Below are 19,704 nucleotides of genomic sequence, written 5' to 3'. Positions count from 1 at the left end.
TGGGCAGCCCCTTCCAATGGCTAATGACCCTTGCTGAGAAGAAATGCTTCCTAATGGCCAACCTGACCCTCCCCTGGCCAAGCTTGAGGCTGTGTCCTCTTGTCCTAGCGCTGGTTGCCTGGGAGAAGAGGCCGACTCCCACTGCGCTCCAGCCTCCCTTCAGGTAGTTGTAGACTGCACTAAGGTCACCTCTGAGCCTCCTCTTCTCCAGGCTAAACACCCCCAGCTCCCTCAGCCGTTCCTCGCAGGTCAGACCCTCCAGACCCTTCCCCAGCTTGGTCACCCTCCTCTGGACTCACTCCAACACCTCAACATCTCTCTTGAAGTGCGGGGCCCACAACTGGACACAGGATTCAAGGTGCGGCCTCACCAGTGCCAAGTACAGAGGGACGATTCCTTCCCCAGATCGGCTAGTACAGGACCAGGTGTTTTGGGCTCAGCATCAATTTTAAGACCAGCTTGTGTTCTAACTTGTGTTTCTGTGCCTTTTTTCCTCTGTCCAACTATCTCTTCTCAACCCAAGCGGAGGGAATGTATAGAAGGGATGTTTTCCCTGATTTTCCTGAGTACAAGGTGTATTTTCAGGCACTGGATGCAGTTTGGGGACACTTGTAAAGACTTTTTTAACTGGAGCGGGTTCGGGTACCATGAAGAGAGCAAAGCAGGAATACAAAAGAGTATAAAAAGAATATAAAAAGTCTGGTGTAGCCATAGTTCTTGCCTAAGCCTTTGTTTCGGGTCATTTGCAGTAATTCTTCTCTGAGCTGCCTGTCACCTATTAAACCTTTTTCCCCACATGCACAATTACACCATTGGTGTACGTGTCTCTTCATTTTATCAAGTTCTTCCCGCTAACGTATGAGATTGGTCAAGGAGAAAGGAGTCACGGCAGCATGAATAATCACATTGTGGTCCCTACATGCTTGAAAACCAGCCCCCAACAAGGAGTATGTATTATTCATGAGGCTCCGTCCCCATCTGGTTGTGTTGGTGAATGCACGCTCTGTAGTGGTCCGTTTTCATCCATGCTTTGTCAGCAAACTGTGAACACAAAGTAGTGATGGAGCTTGGGGATTTCTTGGAGAACTTCTGTTAGGTGGAAGTCTCCTTGGCAACCTGCTTTTCAGCTAAATTATGGAGTATGTCTGAAAATACACGTTAAATATTTGTAAACTAGTCACACAAATCCATATGCCTGATGGTTTAAGAGTAATAGATGCAGAAATGTGCTGTGATTAACAAGTCGAATGACTTGTGCTTCCTTAAAACCATGATGATGATCAGTCATATAAATGCCCAATAGTAAGAAATATTTTCTGTAGCTTCTTTGTCTTTTCATTTTGAGCTTGCTAACTCTTTACATGGCTTCATAATTAAAGGAGCCTAGTTTATGTTAATTAGTCTAAATTACATCAGGTTTTTTGCGTAATACTCTTCTTAATAGTGCAAATCATTGCATTTAGGGCAAGAGGACACAGCCTCAAGCTTGGCCAGGGGAGGGTCAGGTTGGCCATTAGGAAGCATTTCTTCTCAGCAAGGGTCATTAGCCATTGGAAGGGGCTGCCCAGGGAGGTGGTGGAGTCCCCATCTCTGGAGGGGTTTAAGAAAAGCCTGGCCATGGCACTTAGTGCCCTGGTCTAGTTGCCATGGTGGTGTCAGGGCCATGGTTGGACTCGATGATCCCAGAGGGCTCTTCCAACCTCATTGATTCTGGGATTGCTGTCTGGATAACACTGAGCTCGTGCTATTGCACACATTCTGCTTTGGTCTTTCCCTAGAAAATCTCTTTAGTTTCCCACTCCCCTCGTTCCAACATGCAGAAGATGGAGAGAAACACGTACGGTTTCTTCTAGAATTGTGTTAAGGGTGAATGCTCTGCACGGTACTCACTGAGTTGTGTGTTGTCTTACTGAGAGATTCTTTAGGAGAAAATAAGGTGAGTTCATCTGTTCCAAGTGGGGAGTGGTCTGGACCTGTTACCAAAACTGCTGCAAACCAGAAGACGTGTGTCAACAGGAGAGGGGTTTGATTTGCAGATCCGTGGTTTAAGTGTGTAGTTCTTACCTATGTTCTTAGCTTTGCCTTTTCTCCCTGGTTTTGGTGCAGTTGGAGCAGCAGAGACAGCAGTTGCTGACGGAACGCCAGAATTTTCACATGGAGCAGCTGAAATACGCCGAATTAAGGGCTCGGCAGCAAATGGAGCAGCAGCACAGTCAAAACCCACAGCAGTCTCACCAGCACTCCGGTGGGCCTGGGATGAACCCCCTCGGGGCACCAGCACATCCAGGCTTACTGCCTCATCAGCAACCCCCGCCGTACCCGATGATGCACCACCAGATGCCACCACCTCACCCACCACAGCCAGGTAAGAGCTGGAAGGAGAAAATCCCCTTCTGTTCATCACCATTCATAAGAGGTTAAAATCAGAGGAAGAGGGAAAATTGCAGAAGGTGTAACTGGATGGTCTGTGCTCTGTAGTGGTTTATAATGGTGCTGCTAAAACAGAAGCACAGTTTGCTAGAAAGATGAGCTCTGCTTGTACTGCAGCTTCATTTTATAGCTTTTGCCCCAGTACCAGATGGGTGGATGGAGTTGGAGGAGGAGGTGTCTTATCAATGTGTGTGAATACCCAAAAGGAGGGGATGAAAGAGAGAGCCAGACTCTTCTCCGTAGCACCCAGTGACAGGACAGGAGGCAACGGGCACAAATTAAAACACAGGAAATTCCATCTGGATGCAGGAAAAGCTTTTTTTTATTATTTTTTTTTTTCCCCTGTGAGGGTCATCAAACCCTGGAGCAGGTAGCCCAGCAAAGTTGTGAAGTCTCCATCCCTGGAGATAGTCAAGCTCTCGAAATATAAAAAAATGGAGCTGCCCCTAAGTATCATTTTCAAATATTTTTAGCTTGTTTGTATTTCCTTAGACTTTTTTTTATGCCCAGTGATCTCTGCTCCTTGAAAAACAATCATTCCCTCAAATTCTCCAGTTCGTGGCACACCTGTGTAAAAAAAATTAGGGGAAAGTACCAGAAGGAGAAGTAGATGTGGGAAGCTCTTTAAGCAGTTTTCTTTTGGCAGGAGACCTGATTCTAAGACACTCCTATGCCCTACTCAGGCCTTTCCTTTCTGGCTTCTGCCCTGCAGTCGTGGTTGATGCCACATGAGAGTCGCAGAACCACGTTGGTCAGAAGGGTCACTCCAAAGTCTCCAGCCCAGCCTCCTGCTCAGAGCAAGGCCAGCTCTTGAGGTCCTCTTGAGGTTTAGATATCTCCAAGGGTGGAGATTCTCCTAAGATTGAAGGATGAAGAAATTAGGTGGTGATGTGACTGTGCCTCACCTCAGGAAGAGGAACGTCCACTGGGCATAAAAAATATGAATTGTCATTTATTCAAAGCAGCTGTTTGTGCTTAATGGCAAAATGAACAGCCCTACTGTTAAGTAACCAAGTTGCTGACAGCATTTGCAGTCTCACCTTTAAACCATTTTACTGGTTAAAAGGATTGGGATGACCAAATGTACTTCTGCTGTGAAGATGCTTACGGGAATTAGAATTTAAGGCTTTACTCTACTTGCTAACTGTTGTTGAAATGATAGTTTAAAATAGAACACCACCTGGCATGGAGTAACCTGATTGTCTGACTAGACCACAGCGAAGGAGAATAGCTGTTGTCAGTTGTCCACTACTTGACCAGAAAACATTCTAAAAAAAGACCTGATCAGTTATTAGCTGAAAAATTTTGGAAGATCTTGTATAGGTTGCTGCTGAGGAAGCTGAAATGTTTGGGGTATCATGATCAAAAATGGGATGTGGCAACAGAAAGAGTGCAGGAGCTTGGGTTTTCATCTTGGGAAAAGACCTATGTTAAGTGTATGGTGTGGGAAAGAGTAGAAGTAGAGCAGAGGAGACAAGTAGGGTTTGCAGAAGACCATGAAAGTGTGAAGCATCTAATCCAACTGCATGTATCTCCACGGTAATAAAACCTGATTCAATCAACAGATGCAGAGCAATGCTCATTGAGAGGAAGGTAAGAGTTGTCAGGTGATCTAAATGCTTAAGCTAACTGCCTTTAATTGAAGAGATCAGAGTTGGTGAGCTCCTGGGTTCGTTATGCACTGGTGGACAAAAAGTTAATGCTCATATTGTTTGGGGAGCTGGTTTGGTTTCTCCTGAAATTGAATTGGGAGTGTGATAATATGTGGTCTGGTTTTTAGAGTCAGATCATATCGTAGCTCAATTTGTCGATCGTATGCTGTGTGGACAACTCAGGTCCATTCACTTGGCAGCAGGATGGAGAAACATTCTGTGAAATGGAAAAATGGCAAATTGAAAGCAGATGAAAGGGGGGATCATCGTGTCTCGTGAGACTAGCTCTTACTTACAAGCTGCTATTGAGACTGAAAATGTAATGAGATTAAATGCATTGTTGTATTCACTAGGGGACTAATAAACTTCATTTCTAATATATTCCCATCCTTGGTTCACATAATACCTTATTACTTCAGCCCCATTGTACTCCTGCAGGCCCTCTGCATCCCCAGTGATCCCTTTCAGTGTGTGTTGTGGGGAGTGTGGCACTGTGTTAATTAGTCAGGACGTCTCTCTTTCAAATTTGATTCAAGGTAGTCAATAGATTGACTTTCCCACCACCCCTCCTGTTAGAGGGAGGCAGACTGATGGACGAGACGCTTCTGCCTCCCGTGACGGTGAAGCATCTGGTGCTGTGTCATGCCATACAGATCCAGGACCAGGATCTTGCCTTTTACCTGGTCTGGCAGTTTGCTGGTTTGATATTTTGTTTGGTATTTTGAGAATTCAGAGGCCCTTGGAGAGTTTGAAGGCAAACCCATCTTCTTATACCATATCCCAGCTGATCTTGCCTAGAAAACAAAATAGTTTCTTCTCCTCAGGCTCTTTGGTGGAAGTTTGTTAGAAATGCTTGGGAGCTCCACAAGTGCCAAAGCTCTTCGGCTTCACAGGCGAGTTTTGTATAACTTGAGGGCAAGAGATGGAAAAGTTCACTGTTTCCTCGAGTGAGTTCAGTGCTTAAACTCTGAGCCAGTCCTGGGTGTGTGTGTAAATAACTTAGGGAGTCTTCAGGCCCTGGAGATAATGACTCACAAATTGACCTGAGTTTCTGGTTAGGTAGTTTAAGATGCCCAGAGTTTGACTTTCCCTCACAAATCAGTGTAACAGGAAATTAAAAATCACAGAATCAACCAGTTGGAAGAGCCCTCTGGGATCATCGAGTCCAACCATTGCCCTGACACCACCATGGCAACTAGACCAGGGCACTAAGTGCCATGGCCAGGCTTTTCTTAAACCCCCCCAGAGATGGTGACTCCACCACCTCCCTGGGCAGCCCCTTCCAATGGCTAATGACCCTTGCTGAGAAGAAATGCTTCCTAATGTCCAACCTGACCCTCCCCTGGCCAAGCTTGAGGCTGTGTCCTCTTGTCCTAGCGCTGGTTGCCTGGGAGAAGAGGCCGACTCCCACTGCGCTACAACCTCCTTTCAGGTAGTTGTAGACTGCATCTACAGTACGTCATCACAGGGTGAATCTCTTCTGGGAAGATCTCTGTTGCATGCAGCAGACACAAAGTTAGTCTCCAGAAATCTTAGTGGCCTGCTGAAGCAGCCAGCAGTTGCATTTTGTGTGCACACACCCCGTGTACTATATACATTAAAAAATAATCCCTTATCACATCACGTTGGTCATGTTGAATCTGGGATAAATACTACAGAACTTCCGTTATATCCCACGTATTTTCCTTACTTTCACATTTTTAGGGCAGTTGTGGTGTATTCATTGGACTTGTAAGTCTTGGAGCTGTAATAGTCCAGTAGTTTCATGACAGAGCTGTACATACAGGAACTTGAGGAAACAGCCTCGAGTTGCACCAGGGGAGGTTTAGATTGGAGATCAGGGACAATTTCTTCATGGAAAGGGTTGTCAAGCGCTGGCACAGGCTGCCCAGGGCAGTGGTGGCGTCCCCATCCCTGTAGGGGTTTAAAAGCCGTGTAGATGTGGTGCTGAGGGCCATGGGTTAGTGGTGGCCTTGGCAGTGCTTGGGTAACGGGTGGACCTGATGATCTTAAAGGTCCTTCCCAACCAAACTGATTCTATGATTCTATTCTACACAGAGCAGTAGCAATTTTTGCTGCTCAGTTGCTAATTTAGGATCCTTTGAAACAAACTGGAGAAGTTCACTTTGATGTCCACCCATCTCAAAGTCCCCTCACTGTGTGCCTGCCCATGAGTCTCCTGCAGTCTTGGTGGAGTTGCCAAAGTTTTCTGGGTGTGGGTAGATTAATTTCCCCCAATAGAGAGGGCTGAGATACACTTGCAGAAGAAATCTGAAAGCTCTTTTATGCTGCTCTTAGTCCTGTAGATGAACCTCTGGCTTCAGAGCTCTTGGCGTACAGCTTCCCAGCGCAGATCTTGACATGCTTTTGGAAGGAGGAGGAGCAGTTTCCTTACCCGAGGTCTCAGCTTCTCTCCAATAACAACCTGCTGTCCCTAAGGTGGCCAATTCCAAGAAGCCTCGGTGATGAATATCACGGTGTAATTCTTCATTCAGGTATAAAGAGGTTATTGGAGACTCAGACGAGTCGCTGCCTGCTGGTCTGTCTGGCGGCTCTGCAGGAAGAACTGGCCCATTCAGCTGGCGTTAGAGAGAAATCCCAAACCAGCTCCACAGTAACTGAGAAGCACCAGTGGGCAACCTTCCAAAACACAGCCCGAGGGGAGCTGGAGCTGGAAATACCCTGCACAATTTCCTGTTCAGCTGCGTGGTTTTAACTCCAGACTTTACCTTGGTTCTCACTGATGTTTTGAAACAGGTTTCTGACCTTAATGGTGACCAGAAGTGTGACTGTTGGTTCAGTAGACCGTGAACAAAATGCTGAGTCGGGTGTCTTTGAAGTGATTGACGAAAGCTGAAGAGATGGTAGGAAACAGAGTGATGAAAGGATCTGAAAAGGCATTTATAAGGGGAAGAAAAAAATTCCTGCTTACGGCTTTTCTGGATTCAGAGGCAGAAGCAGTGAAGCCAGATCTCTTAACTAAAAGTTAACGGTAACGCTCTTTCCAGAAAAACGTGCTTTAGCTTAGATGTCACTCTGGAAACAGCTGGTGAACATCTCTAGGTGAGGGTCAGTCTGGATGCAGCTGGTGAAGGGTCTGGAGCACAAGTGTGATGGGGAGCGGCTGAGGGACCTGGGGGGGTTTAGCCTGGAGAAAAGGAGGCTGAGGGGAGACCTTGTCGCTCTCTACAACTGCCTGAAAGGAGGGTGTAGCGAGGGGGGGTCGGTCTCTTCTCCCAGTTCACAAGCGACAGGACGAGAGGAACCGGCCTCAAGTTGCCCCAGGAGAGGTTTAGATTGGAGATCAGGGACGATTTCCTCATGGAAAGGGTTGTCAAGCGCTGGCACAGGCTGCCCAGGGCAGTGGTGGAGTCCCCATCCCTGGGGGGATTTAAAAGCCGTGTAGATGTGGTGCTGAGGGCCATGGGTTAGTGGTGGCCTTGGCAGTGCTGGGGTAACGGTTGGACTCGATGATCTTAAAGGTCCTTCCCAACCTAAACGGTTCTGTGATGCTATGGACGCAGCTGGTGAACATCTCCAGTTGAGGGTCAGTCTGGACATGGCTGGTGAACATCTCCAGTCGAGGGTCAGTCTGGACATGGCTGGTGAACATCTCCAGTCGAGGGTCAGTCTGGACATGGCTGGTGAACATCTCCAGTCGAGGGTCAGTCTGGACATGGCTGGTGAACATCTCCAGTCGAGGGTCAACCTGGACATGGCTGGTGAACGTCTCCAGTCAAGGGTCTGTCCTTGCAGTGAGCCGCTTTTCATCGGCATGGCCACGTCTGGTTCTGCTGGACTGTAGAACTCGTTGGGACATGCTGAAGAGCTGAAATCAGTCCAGAGGCCAGTGCCCACGGGCAGGTTTGGTGAGAGAGGAACCAAGATGAGCTCGCAGAGCTCCTCTGGAGAGGAGAGCCATTGGTGAATTCCTCTTAAAGCAAAACAGTGTACAACGCGCAGCCAGAGGCTTCTCCAAAGTTCTTGCTGCTTCTCCCACGGCTTTTCTCTCTGGGTGTGGGTGAAATGTCTTGGTGCTAGTCCTAGCCAGCAGCACGGCTTGATGGTTAAAAGCTTTGAGTTTCAAAAGTTGAGATAGAGCTCTGTTACTCCTTTGCTGTGATGTGGGGTTTAACTTGATGCCTGCTTCTCCAGCGCAGCCCGTGGTTTGAGTTTTGCTGCCTGGGGGTGATGAGATTCTGGTCGACTCGGTGGCCAGATGTTGCCGTTCTGGGCACGGGCACTGATTTCAGACAACCCCACTACTAGCTAATTTCTCAGATTTTTTTACTTTACCTTTCTTTTGACTGAGCTTATTTTGTTCTCTCTTTTCCCCTGGAGTGAAGACTTTTAAAATGGAAAAATAAAATTGGATTCCAATTTCACAGTGAAAAGCTGTACCGTGTAATTCGAACAGCAAATAAAATTCCCAGTGTCTTCCTGTGTTACCAGCCTTGCTGCTGGTTGTATCATTTGAAACACGTTATTGATTTCTCTGTGCGCTGTTCTGGTTACCTGTGAAGTGCTGAGTGCTCTGGACAAGTGATACTTGTGGTGTGTAATGTGAGAAACTTCTTCAAATGCTTGGGGGAAGAGAGAGAGATATGTATTAATAGCTGTCATTAATTAACTCTTTAAGGGGGATTTTCAGTTAGTAAATCATTTCTGACCCAAAGCAGAAATGGAATAAGGATGTAATTAGCCTGGAGAAGAGCAGGCTCAGAGGTGACCTTAGTGCAGTCTACAACTACCTGAAGGGAGGTTGTAGTAGAGTGGGAGTTGTCCTCTACTCCCAGGCAACCAGCGCTAGGACAAGAGGACACAGCCTCAAGCTTGGCCAGGGGAGGGTCAGGTTGGACATTAGGAAGCATTTCTTCTCAGCAAGGGTCATTAGGCATTGGAAGGGGCTGCCCAGGGAGGTGGTGGAGTCCCCATCTCTGGAGGGGTTTAAGCAAAGCCTGGCCATGGCACTTAGTGCCCTGGTCTAGTTGCCATGGTGGTGTCAGGGCAATGGTTGGACTCGATGATCCCAGAGGGCTCTTCCAACCTCATTGATTCTGTAAGGATACGCTTTCCACTACAACTGAATGAGTGACTTTAATAACCTTTTCCCCCCAATATAATTTGCATAATTTTCTGTCGATGGTTGAAATATTCCAAAGAACGATTTGTAAGTCATTTTGGGCTTGTGGTTTTTCAAGTAACTTGTGCATTTCGTTATTGAAAACTTTGTGGTTTTAAATTGAGCTACTGGATGCTCTTGACTTTCCTCTTGGACTGAGGGCACTTCCAGGCGTTTTTGGTACAGACGAAGATTTTGAGTTCACTTCCTTTTAGTAAATATTTTCTAAGAGCTGTCAGTGCTTTCTTTTTATCCATCGCGTGTACTGAGTTTGATGGCAGGAGACGTGCAGGGAGTAGCCAGATAAAAGGAAAGCGAAGTCATACGGGTGGTGAACGGGTGTGCAGTAGTTCTCCGCAGTACCGGAGTAGGTGCGTAGTTGTGTTGCACGGTGTTTCGGTGCTTGGAAATACAGAAATATTGAAGTCACGTTGGGTGCTCCCTGGTGTATTCTTGACTATATGAGAGCCTGGCCCAGGTTGCCCAGAGAAGCTGTGGCTACCCCCTCCCTGGCAGTGTTCAAGGCCAGGTTGGATGGGGCTGGGAGCAACCTGGTCTGGTGGAAGGTGTCCCTGCCCGTGGCAGGGGGTGAAACTGAGTGGTCTTTAAGGTCCCTTCCCACCCAAACCAGTCTGATTCTGTGATTCTAAAACCTGGCTGAGCAAGAGGCGTTATGGGGCTAGGATAGAAAATAGGAGTCAACCAGGGGACAGGGATTCTTCAGAGGATGCTGGATGATATTTTAGTGGCTTGCACTGTGTTGTTGTCTTAACACCTGCAGAGCTTCTCCAGCAGGTTTGGGCAGCTCCTAACTCCCTACAAGAATATATTATTGAAGATGCATGAATATTTGAAGGTTACTGGTGCTGCCCTGCACAACACTTGTCCTTGCTGGTGTGACACACTGAGCAGCTTCTCGACAAACTGTCTTCCATTGTACGTGCTTTGTTGTAGAAAAACAAATCTACAGTTGCAGTCTACAACTTCCTGAAGGGAGGTTGTAGCGCAGTGGGAGTCGGCCTCTTCTCCCAGGCAACCAGCGCTAGGACAAGAGGACACAGCCTCAAGCTTGGCCAGGGGAGGGTCAGGTTGGACATGAGGAAGCATTTCTTCTGAGCAAGGGTCATTACACATTGGAAGGGGCTGCCCAGGGAGGTGGTGGAGTCACCATCTGTGGAGGGGTTTAAGAAAAGCCTGGCCATGGCACTTAGTGCCCTGGTGTAGTTGCCATGGTGGTGTCAGGGCAATGGTTGGACTCGATGATCCCAGAGGGCTCTTCCAACCTCATTGATTCTGTGAAATGGTGAGCCCTCAGCTAGGAGCTGCCGGGGCCCCGTGAGCCCAGCGCGGTGCACCTCGGCGTCGGGAGGTGCCTGACTTCAGCACACCGATGCCTCCCTCGTCAGCGCCGGGTGGATCGTGACAGAAATACAATACGCAAGTGAAGTGGAAATTCAGGCTCTCCCCCGAGACGCGATGCTAAATGAGTTATTGTGGTTGATTATTCACAGCTCTCGGCTGTGGGATTGTCTGCTGCAGCGCGTGTCGGGGGAGGACGTGCCGAAGGAAAGGACGTGGCGGGGAGGCGGGTTAGAAGCACAAATTTCTGCGTCTTCTGCAAACCGTTCCCGGTGGGAAGGAGCACGTCTTGCAGAGCTGCTCCGCGGTGAAGCTGGCAGGCGTTCCCAGGAGCCGTCTCTGCTTGTTCCCCTCTCAGGACGGGGAAATGATTCATTGAGCTGTCGGAGAGCAAGATTTCAGCAAGGCACAGAATCCCAGAATCAGTGAGGTTGGAAGAGCCCTCTGGGCTCATCGAGTCCAACCATTGCCCTGACACCACCATGGCAACTAGACCAGGGCACTAAGTGCCATGGCCAGGCTTTTCTTAAACCCCTCCAGAGATGGTGACTCCACCACCTCCCTGGGCAGCCCCTTCCAACGGCTAATGACCCTTGCTGAGAAGAAATGCTTCCTCATGTCCAACCTGACCCTCCCCTGGCCAAGCTTGAGGCTGTGTCCTCTTGTCCTATCGCTGGTTGCCTGGGAGAAGAGGCCGACTCCCACTGCGCTACAACCTCCCTTCAGGTAGTTGTAGACTGCACTAAGGTCACCTCTGAGCCTCCTCTTCTCCGGGCTAAACACCCCCAGCTCCCTCAGCCGTTCCTCATAGGTCAGACCCTCCAGACCCTTCCCCAGCTTGGTCGCCCTCCTCTGGACTCGCTCCAACACCTCAACATCTTTCTTGAAGTGCGGGGCCCACAACTGGACACAGTATTCAAGCTGCGACCTCACCAGTGCCGACTTCTTGGCCACCTGGGCACGCTGCTGGCCCATGTTCAGCCGCCTGTCCATCAGCACCCCCAGGACTCTTTCTAACCACTCTTCCCCCAGCCTGTAGCACTGCAGGGGGTTGGTGTGGCCTAAGTGTCAGACCCGGCCCTTGTTCTTGTTGAACCTCACGCCGTTGGTCTCGGCCCATCTATCCAACCTGTCCAGATCCCTCTGTAGGGCCTTCCTACCCTCCAGCAGATTCGAGGGTAGCAGAACGACAGCACGTCCACTGCGGAGCTCCGAGGGCCGTCGGGATGCAGCTGCTTTGCCCCCCCCAAGGAGGGACTCCCTTCACGTCGCGCCGGCTGCGTTTGCACCTTTTCCCTCTGAATGGTGAACGGGGAGAGGTGTGCAGGAGGGCTTGGATCGGCTCCAGGCGTGCTGCATCACGCCCCGTTGGCTGCTGCGGGGAAACAAAAATACTGTTTACCACTCCAGTGCCCCTCAAGTAGCTGATTTAATAGAGGGAGAGGCTTATTAAATAAAGATAAATACCCTGGAGAGCCTTTAAAAACGGCTCCTCATCTGTTTCTCTGTAGTGTGAAGCTGCAGTTGGTGGTTTGCTCATAGCAGAACGCTTCAGAGCACGCGCTTGCAAACGGCTACAACCGTGCCGTGTAAAGGATTTTTTTTTTTTAGTCTGTTAAATCTCGTTTTATGGAACCTTTTGGCTTTATCTCTTCCTGCGTCTGCTGGTTTTAAGCTCTCCCCCTTATGTAGGTCACTCTTGCACATTTTATGCTCGAGCCACTGTCTTGAAGCGGTGTCTCTTGTAAAAAGGAAAAAAAAAAAGGACCATCCCTATAGAAATAGGACTTCAGTTTTGCTGTAGCAGTAGTAGTAATTTCCCCTTGCTTAATCCCAGTTTTGCTTGATTTTACTGCTCAGCTTCAGCGTTTTGGAGCCCTGGCCTGTGATAGGATTGTTCCTTTGCAAGTACTTTAAGCTAATTTTAAGATAAAGTTGTTGTGTGCTGTGTCAGGAAGGCAAAAAATGGCCAGCCAGCCCTGTGCTCGAACACAGAGGAGCTTCTCGGGGTGCCTTCAGAAAATCCACAGTGCCACTTACTTTTAAATCTCCAAGATTTGAGAGAGAAAAAAGCTCTACAGACTCCTTGCTCCAGGGAGGAGGTTGCTTCCCAACGAGCATCGTTAGGAGGTTTGGAGTCATGACACACTTTGAATTTATGAAGAAACAAATTTTTTCAAGTTGCCTGAGTTTCTGTTTAATGGTGATTTTAGCTGTGACTGGGGGTGATTTGAGTGTAAACCGCAGCCCCGGAGTGTTTGCCTCGCCGCAGGTTTGGCAGCCGTTCTCTCGCTGAAGGAATACTCGCCCAGTGGTAGAGCTGAGACCTCATGTGAAGCCACTCGGCGTGTAGCAAGTCAGATCCAGCTTCAGGTGTTTCAGAAGAGGTTTTTTAATATTAATCACTTCATTAGTGCGGAGAGAATCCCGTAGGCCTGTGGTGGTAGAAGGAAGATGGCCACGTTAGGCTTGGCGAGGCTGAGGCTCCTGTCAAGCGGCAGCTCCACGGCCAGAGATTTCTCAGTTCCCAGCTTTCCTGGTCTTCCAAAACACACCCGTGTTTTCCCAGTCTGTGCACTTTTATTCCCTGCTCAACCTTAATTTTGCCAGTGAATTACACCCCTTGGAGCTGCGAATATCCCAGCCGGTCTGGGGAAGTGATCGTCCCTCTGTACTGGGCACTGGTGAGGCCACACCTTGAATCCTGTGTCCAGTTGTGGGCCCCGCACTTCAAGAGAGATGTTGAGGTGCTGGAGCGAGTGCAGAGGAGGGCGACCAAGGTGGGGAAGGGTCTGGAGGGTCTGACCTGCGAGGAACGGCTGAGGGAGCTGGGGGTGTTTAGCCTGGAGAAGAGGAGGCTCAGAGGTGACCTTAGTGCAGTCTACAACTACCTGCAGGGAGGTTGTAGCGCAGTGGGAGTCGGCCTCTTCTCCCAGGCAACCAGCGCTAGGACAAGAGGACACAGGCTCAAGCTTGGCCAGGGGAGGTTCAGGTTGGACATGAGGAAGCATTTCTTCTCAGCAAGGGTCATTAGCCATTGGAAGGGGCTGCCCAGGGAGGTGGTGGAGTCCCCATCTCTGGAAGGGTTTAAGAAAAGCCTGGCCATGGCACTTAGTGCCGTCGTCTAGTTGCCATGGTGGTGTCAGGGCAATGGTTGGACTCGATGATCCCAGAGGGCTCTTCCAACTGGTTGATTCTGTGATTCTCTGATCTTCTCCTTTTGCTACAAAGCCCTCTGCCTCTTTGGGCCGTGTTTTGTCTCCGGTTTCTTGTTTTGGCAAGGTTCAGCCCCTGCCACCCTTCTGCCCCCAGCGCTTTGAGTTGCCCTGTGTCTGCTTCTGCTGCTCTGCCTTTGCTTCTGTGTGCTTGTAGCTGCAGTTGGGTTTGTTTGGGGTTTTTTTGGGTTGAAAACATAGGAGTTCATTAAAAATAAAAGATCTGCTCAAGCCAGAGTTCTTAACAGCATGATAACGTTGTCTTGATGTACCCAGTGGCAGCCACAGCTTCTCTGGGCAACCTGGGCCAGGGTCTCACCACCCTCACAGCAAACAATTTCTTCCTCAGGTCTCATCTCAATCTCCCCTCTTTCAGTTTAAAACCGTTCCCCCTCGTCCTGTCACTCCATGCCCTTGTCAAAAGCCCCTCTCCAGCTTTCCTGTAGCCCCTTCAGGCACTGGAAGGTGCTAGAAGGTCTCCCCAGAGCCTTCTCTTCTCCAGGCTGAACAGCCCCAGCTCTCTCAGCCTGTCTCCAGAGCAGAGGGGCTCCAGCCCTCGGAGCATCTCCGTGGCCTCCTCTGGACTCACTCCAACATCTCCGTGTCCTTCTGTTGGGGCCCCAGAGCTGGACGCAGCACTGCAGGGGGGTCTCACGAGAGCAAAGTTAATTCTGTATTCAAGGAGATAAAGGCTTCCTGTTTGCCTGTCCCGTACCTCTTATGATCTTAAACATGCAATAAGCTGTCATCTCTTCCCCCTTACAGACTTTCTCCCAAGTACCCTCATGGGCATTAGTTGTATCTAAGTCTCTATGCTGCGTCTTCTTCTCTATTAAATATTATTTTGAGGCCACTGGAAGACTTTAAACCAACCAGGAATATGCAGCCTGTCAGTACAAGGCAAATGCTCAAATTCCCTCCTTGCCTATGAAGGAAAACCAGCCTGCAGAGTTCTTCTGTTCTGGGCTCTGAGGAACAGGCTGTATTTGCAAAAGCAGCTGCTCAAGAGACGAGCTATTCCTGGAAGCCGCCTTGCACAGGTAAATGGAGAAGAATATAAATTCTTCCTGGAAAGTAACTGCTTTGAGTTGAAGTTGTCAGGACGTTTTGTAAGTGAAGAGAACAGGGGGTCAGTGAAGTGGCCGGATAAGTCCCCTTTTCTTCTGCGTAGACTGAGATTGCTGGTGATACAGAATTTCTTTTTTCATGTTTGTGTTTTTAATATTTCACCCAGAACTTCCAGCAACTGAAATTCAAGCTGCTGGGACTGTAGTGCCACGGGTCATCAAGTAACATTGGGCATGTCAGAAGTTCCTACATCCTGGGTAACCAGCGATAGGATGAGAAGAAATGGCCTCAAGTTATGCCAGGGGAGGTTCAGGCTGGATCTTAGGAAGAATTTCTTCACTGAAGGAGTCATTAGGCATTGGAACAGGCTGCCCAGGGAGGTGGTGGAGTCACCATCCGTGGAGGTGTTCAAAAAACGTCTAGATGTGGTGCTTCAGGACATGGTTTAGTGGGCGTGGTGGCATTGGGTCGATGGTTGGACTTGATGATCATCTTTTAGGTCTTTTCCAACCTTAACAGTTCTGTGATTCTATGAACCTGGTCTGACCTCAGAGCTGACCCTGCTATGAGAGGAGGTTGGACCAGAGACCTCCTGAGGTCCCTTCCAACCCAAGTCATTCTGTGACAGAGGTAACGTTTCAGTCCTTACAGCCTGCTTGCTGCTGAGGAGGGGAAGGCGAGTGGACCGTCCTGAGGAACATCCAGCTCAACTTGTCTGCCAAAGAGAAACCAGACGCTGGAGCTGTTGTTGTGTGTGGGACTTGGTCACCTTGAGCTACCCACAAAGTCAGGCTACGTAACTTTAGGAAAGGTCCCACCTTTTCTTTCTTCTTTAGGCTGTTGACTGGAGGCGTAAGGATTCCAAGGGGCTTCTGCAAAACCACCTGTTCACCGTCACCAAAGCAGAAGATACTTTGTTAATTGTGGGGACAAAGGAGGGGATTAAAGGCTTGAACATACACAGCTTTTCTGGTTGGCTGCTGCTCTTTAATATATAGTGATGGAAATGCCCTGATGTGTGCTGCAGGCTGCTGATCAGCGATGGAGTGTGTCCAGGGACACATTTTCAGAGTTCTTTTTGTAAATGTTTGAGAAATCTGATGGTTTCTGTGGAGCTTCTATCTGCTGCTTGCAGCTATGCTAGTCTTGCTCCTGTGATTAAGCAGCATCAGGCTGGCACATGGACCTCTTGCTTGCATGACCGTGAGCTCCAATATTATATTTTCATGGTTTGATGCTTCAGAGTTCCTGTGAATTTGAGGTGGTTCAGCACCTCTGCCACAGATCTCCAGGACTGGGTGGAGCCAGTGGGCTGTGATGTGTTGGGTTGTGTTGGTGGCTCCCGTTTCAGAAGCAGGCACTCCCTTACGGTGTCATCCTGCCTTACCTTTCTGTGAGGATGGCCTGTCCTTCTCAAAGAGCAGGTTGTTGGTTTAAAGTGCTGTGGAACTACAGGCGAAGACCAGCAACTGAGGGCTAGATGAGCTACCAAGTGCTTTAGATATCCAAGACAGGCATCTTCTGGAGGGACACGGCTGAGCGGCGCGGACTTGTGTGGTTATTGAAGGCACCAAGCATAGGGGAAGCAGAGCGAGTTCTTCTATTTGTGTTGGGTTTTTTCTTTTTTAGCTGTTGTTCAGTAGGTGTTCCTGCATGCTTGGAGTGCTCTTCAGTGGTCCCCCAAGCTTTCTGCAGAAGGGCAGTGATGGAGAAGGACTTGGGATGGTTGGGGGACTTCCCCTCTGTGAGAGCGTGGGACGTGGCCCTCAGAGGTGTCTGCAGAGGCATTAAGTAGTGACAGCTCCCGAAGAGCAGGGTTTGCTTTTCATCCCCAGGGTTATTTTAAAGTGCGGATTCAAGAAAGATGTTGAGGTGCTGGAGCGAGTCCTGACGAGGGCGACCAAGCTGGGGAAGGGTCTGGAGGGTCTGACCTGTGAGGAACAGCTGAGGGAGCTGGGGGTGTTTAGCCTGGAGAAGAGGAGGCTCAGAGGTGACCTTAGTGCAGTCTACAACTACCTGAAGGGAGGTTGTAGCGCAGTGGGAGTCGGCCTCTTCTCCCAGGCAACCAGCAATAGGACAAGAGGACACAGCCTCAAGCTTGACCAGGGGAGGGTCAGGTTGGACATTAGGAAGCATTTCTTCTCAGCAAGGGTCATTAGCCATTGGAAGGGGCTGCCCAGGGAGGTGGTGGAGTCAGCATCTCTGGAGGGGTTTAAGCAAAGCCTGGACATGGCACTCAGTGCCATGGTCTAGTGACATGGTGGTGTCAGGGCAGTGGTTGGACTCGATGATCCCTGAGGTCTCTTCCAACCTGAGTGATTCTGGGATTCTGTGATTATTCTCCTAGGTCATAAATTCCCAAGGGTTTAGGAGATAGACCAGCCAAAGATCCTCTTTGATCTCCGTCTTAGGCTGCTCTGTCTCATGTCCAGATGGTCATGGTCCTCCTTCTGCCCGGAGGACTCTTGCTAAGAGCTGTAACCTGCCTCTTTCAGGCCATAGCTTGTGAGCCAGAGCAATTTCTTGGCATCCTAGAACATGGCAGTAACAGATATCAATCAGATCACAGAATCAACCAGGTTGGAAGAGCCCTCTGGGATCATCGAGTCCAACCATTGCCCTGACACCACCATGTCAACTAGACCAGGGCACTAAGTGCCATGGCCAGGCTTTACTCAAAGATATTCCTCAAAGCTCTTGTTCCAAAGCTGAGCTTAAGTAAGAGTTAATAGTGTGTGTGTCAAAGTATTGACTCGGTCCCAAATCCCGAGCTCCCACTTCCTTGGCTTTCACCACCAGTGTGGCTGTGATGCTTTTTAGGGATGTTCACAGCCTTTTTTTTTTGTTTGAGAGTTCTGTCATCACACTTCATCTCACATAGTTGCCTGGGGTTTGGGGTGGGATGAGCTCTTCTGAAGGAAGCCTTTCCAATCCATGCCTAAGAGCTGCTTCTCTAAGTAAAATACTGTACCTTTATGTCAGTGTGTAAAAGTAAATGTAATTGGATTATGCAAAATAATCTCTTCAAATGAGGTTTTCAAGCATCAATCAGCAGGTTGTAGGGGTCCGAAGCTGGGGGATTCCAACAGTTCCTTTACGCAGCTGGAACGTGAAGGTCTCTCACAGAGCTGATACGTAAGGAGGATGTACTGGAACCTTCCCTCACATCAGAATTGGGGTTTTTATAGGGGAAGTTTCTTTACAGTCCAGTTTTTAACTGTATGATTTCAGTTCTCCCGTTAAATTAATCCATTAGGCTTTGTGGCTGGTCTGTTTCATCAAGTGCTCGTCCTTTGATGCCTTGTCATTCTACTGGAATGTTTCCTGCGCCTTCATTTAGGTTATCAAATGCCTCTTTAGTAGGGGTTTTTCTTCTCAGAAAGGGTCATTAGCCATTGGAAGGGGCTGCCCAGGGAGGTGGTGGAGTCCCCGTCTCTGGAGGGGTTTAAGAAAAGCCTGGCCATGGCACTTAGTGCCCTGGTCTAGTTGCCATGGTGGTGTCAGGGCAATGGTTGGACTCGATGATCCCAGAGGGCTCTTCCAACTGGTTGATTCTGTGATTCTGTGATTCTGGGTTCACTTCAAACATTGGGGTTTGACTGCAGGTGTTACCTTCTGCTTGCTTCTTGTGCTGGTGTTTTTGAGAGATAAGTGCCCTGTGGGTCTTCTTGAAGGGAGCTTGTTGACTTTGGGGGGATGAGAAGGTGTTTGGAGCATGTATGGAGTTGACTCTCATGCACAAGACTTCCTTCTCGCTGCTCGGAGAACAATTGGCCTCTGTTTTTCTCTTCTGATCACCTCCATGGTTCACTGGAGTCTCATAATCATGTCTCTCCGCTGCTCTTGCAGGTCAGATGCCAGGGCCTGGTTCGCTGATACCTGGACAGCCCATGCCAGGGCGGATGATGCCAAGCGTGTCGGCCAACATCCATCCAGCCGGCGGTGGGCCCCCCCCGCCTGGCATGTCACCTATGTCAGGAAACCTCATTGGACCTCGCGTTCCTCTCGCAGCTCCGAATGGCATGTGTAAGTGGATCTCCAGCAGAAAACGGTGTTAATGTACCTGGTGTGGCTTTGCTGTCGCTCGCCTTGTTGCTGGAGAAGTCATTGTAGTTGGAACCCCTTTGATCTGCTGTAGGAATAATAGAACCTGTGCACGTCGGTGGCCAGAGGCGTGCTTGAAGCTTTAAGTGCTTCTCTTCCCTCTAGGCATCCAAACATACTCCATTGTCCTTTATTTTATTTATAACATCCCTTATTTTATTTATAATGACACTAAAGCTCTGTGGTCATCATCAAAATCCTCTCTGGCCTTAATCTGGAAGAATGCACAGCAGAGGGTTGGGAATTCACTGCAGCTCAGTCCTTAAATCGTGGAGGTCAGGATACAACTCAGCTCAACACCTCCCTGAAAACTTAGTGCAATTAAGAGGTGGAAGTCCTAATTAGGAGGAAGCAAAAGGTATATTAGGGATGTTCCTTACGTGGTGTAATTACCTACAGCTCTGAAAATGAAGGTGATTTCTGCCAGCTAAAAAAAAGCAGCTGGAGTCAGTAGCCAGCGCGGGGGTGTTACCTGAGTGAGCGTGAGAAGGTGGCCAAACCTAGAGACCAGAAGACAAGCTGGTGTGGCTGGTGCAAGGCGTGAATTCCTCAATGAATTTGTATTAGTTGCAGCGTGGGACAAGCTGCTGGGCTCATGTAACCCCAGAGACGTCACTCAGCGTGACTGTCGCCGGACGGGCAGGAGTTGTAGCACCTCTCCTGAAAAATAATTGGGAAAAGCCATTCCTTGGCTTCAGCTGGTGGGAGCTGCTGAGCAGCACTGACTCATCGCCCTCAACCACCATAACCATGA

The 19,704-nt window shown here is 49.1% G+C and overlaps 1 protein-coding gene across 1 annotated transcript in view; it reads left to right on the top strand.

Moving 5' to 3' along the window:
• Positions 1–19,704, top strand: part of SMARCC1 (SWI/SNF related, matrix associated, actin dependent regulator of chromatin subfamily c member 1) — a 94,178-nt gene that overhangs the window by 71,516 nt on the left and 2,958 nt on the right. Inside the window, exons 26-27 of the mRNA XM_068404400.1 lie at positions 2,107–2,365; positions 18,696–18,872. Of these exons, the coding sequence (XP_068260501.1) occupies positions 2,107–2,365; positions 18,696–18,872 (436 nt within the window). The remainder of the gene's footprint in view (positions 1–2,106; positions 2,366–18,695; positions 18,873–19,704) is intronic.

This window comes from Nyctibius grandis, chromosome 7, assembly GCF_013368605.1.
Source record: "Nyctibius grandis isolate bNycGra1 chromosome 7, bNycGra1.pri, whole genome shotgun sequence".
Lineage (NCBI taxonomy): Eukaryota > Metazoa > Chordata > Aves > Nyctibiiformes > Nyctibiidae > Nyctibius > Nyctibius grandis.
This window is presented reverse-complemented; position numbering and strand designations above follow the sequence as displayed.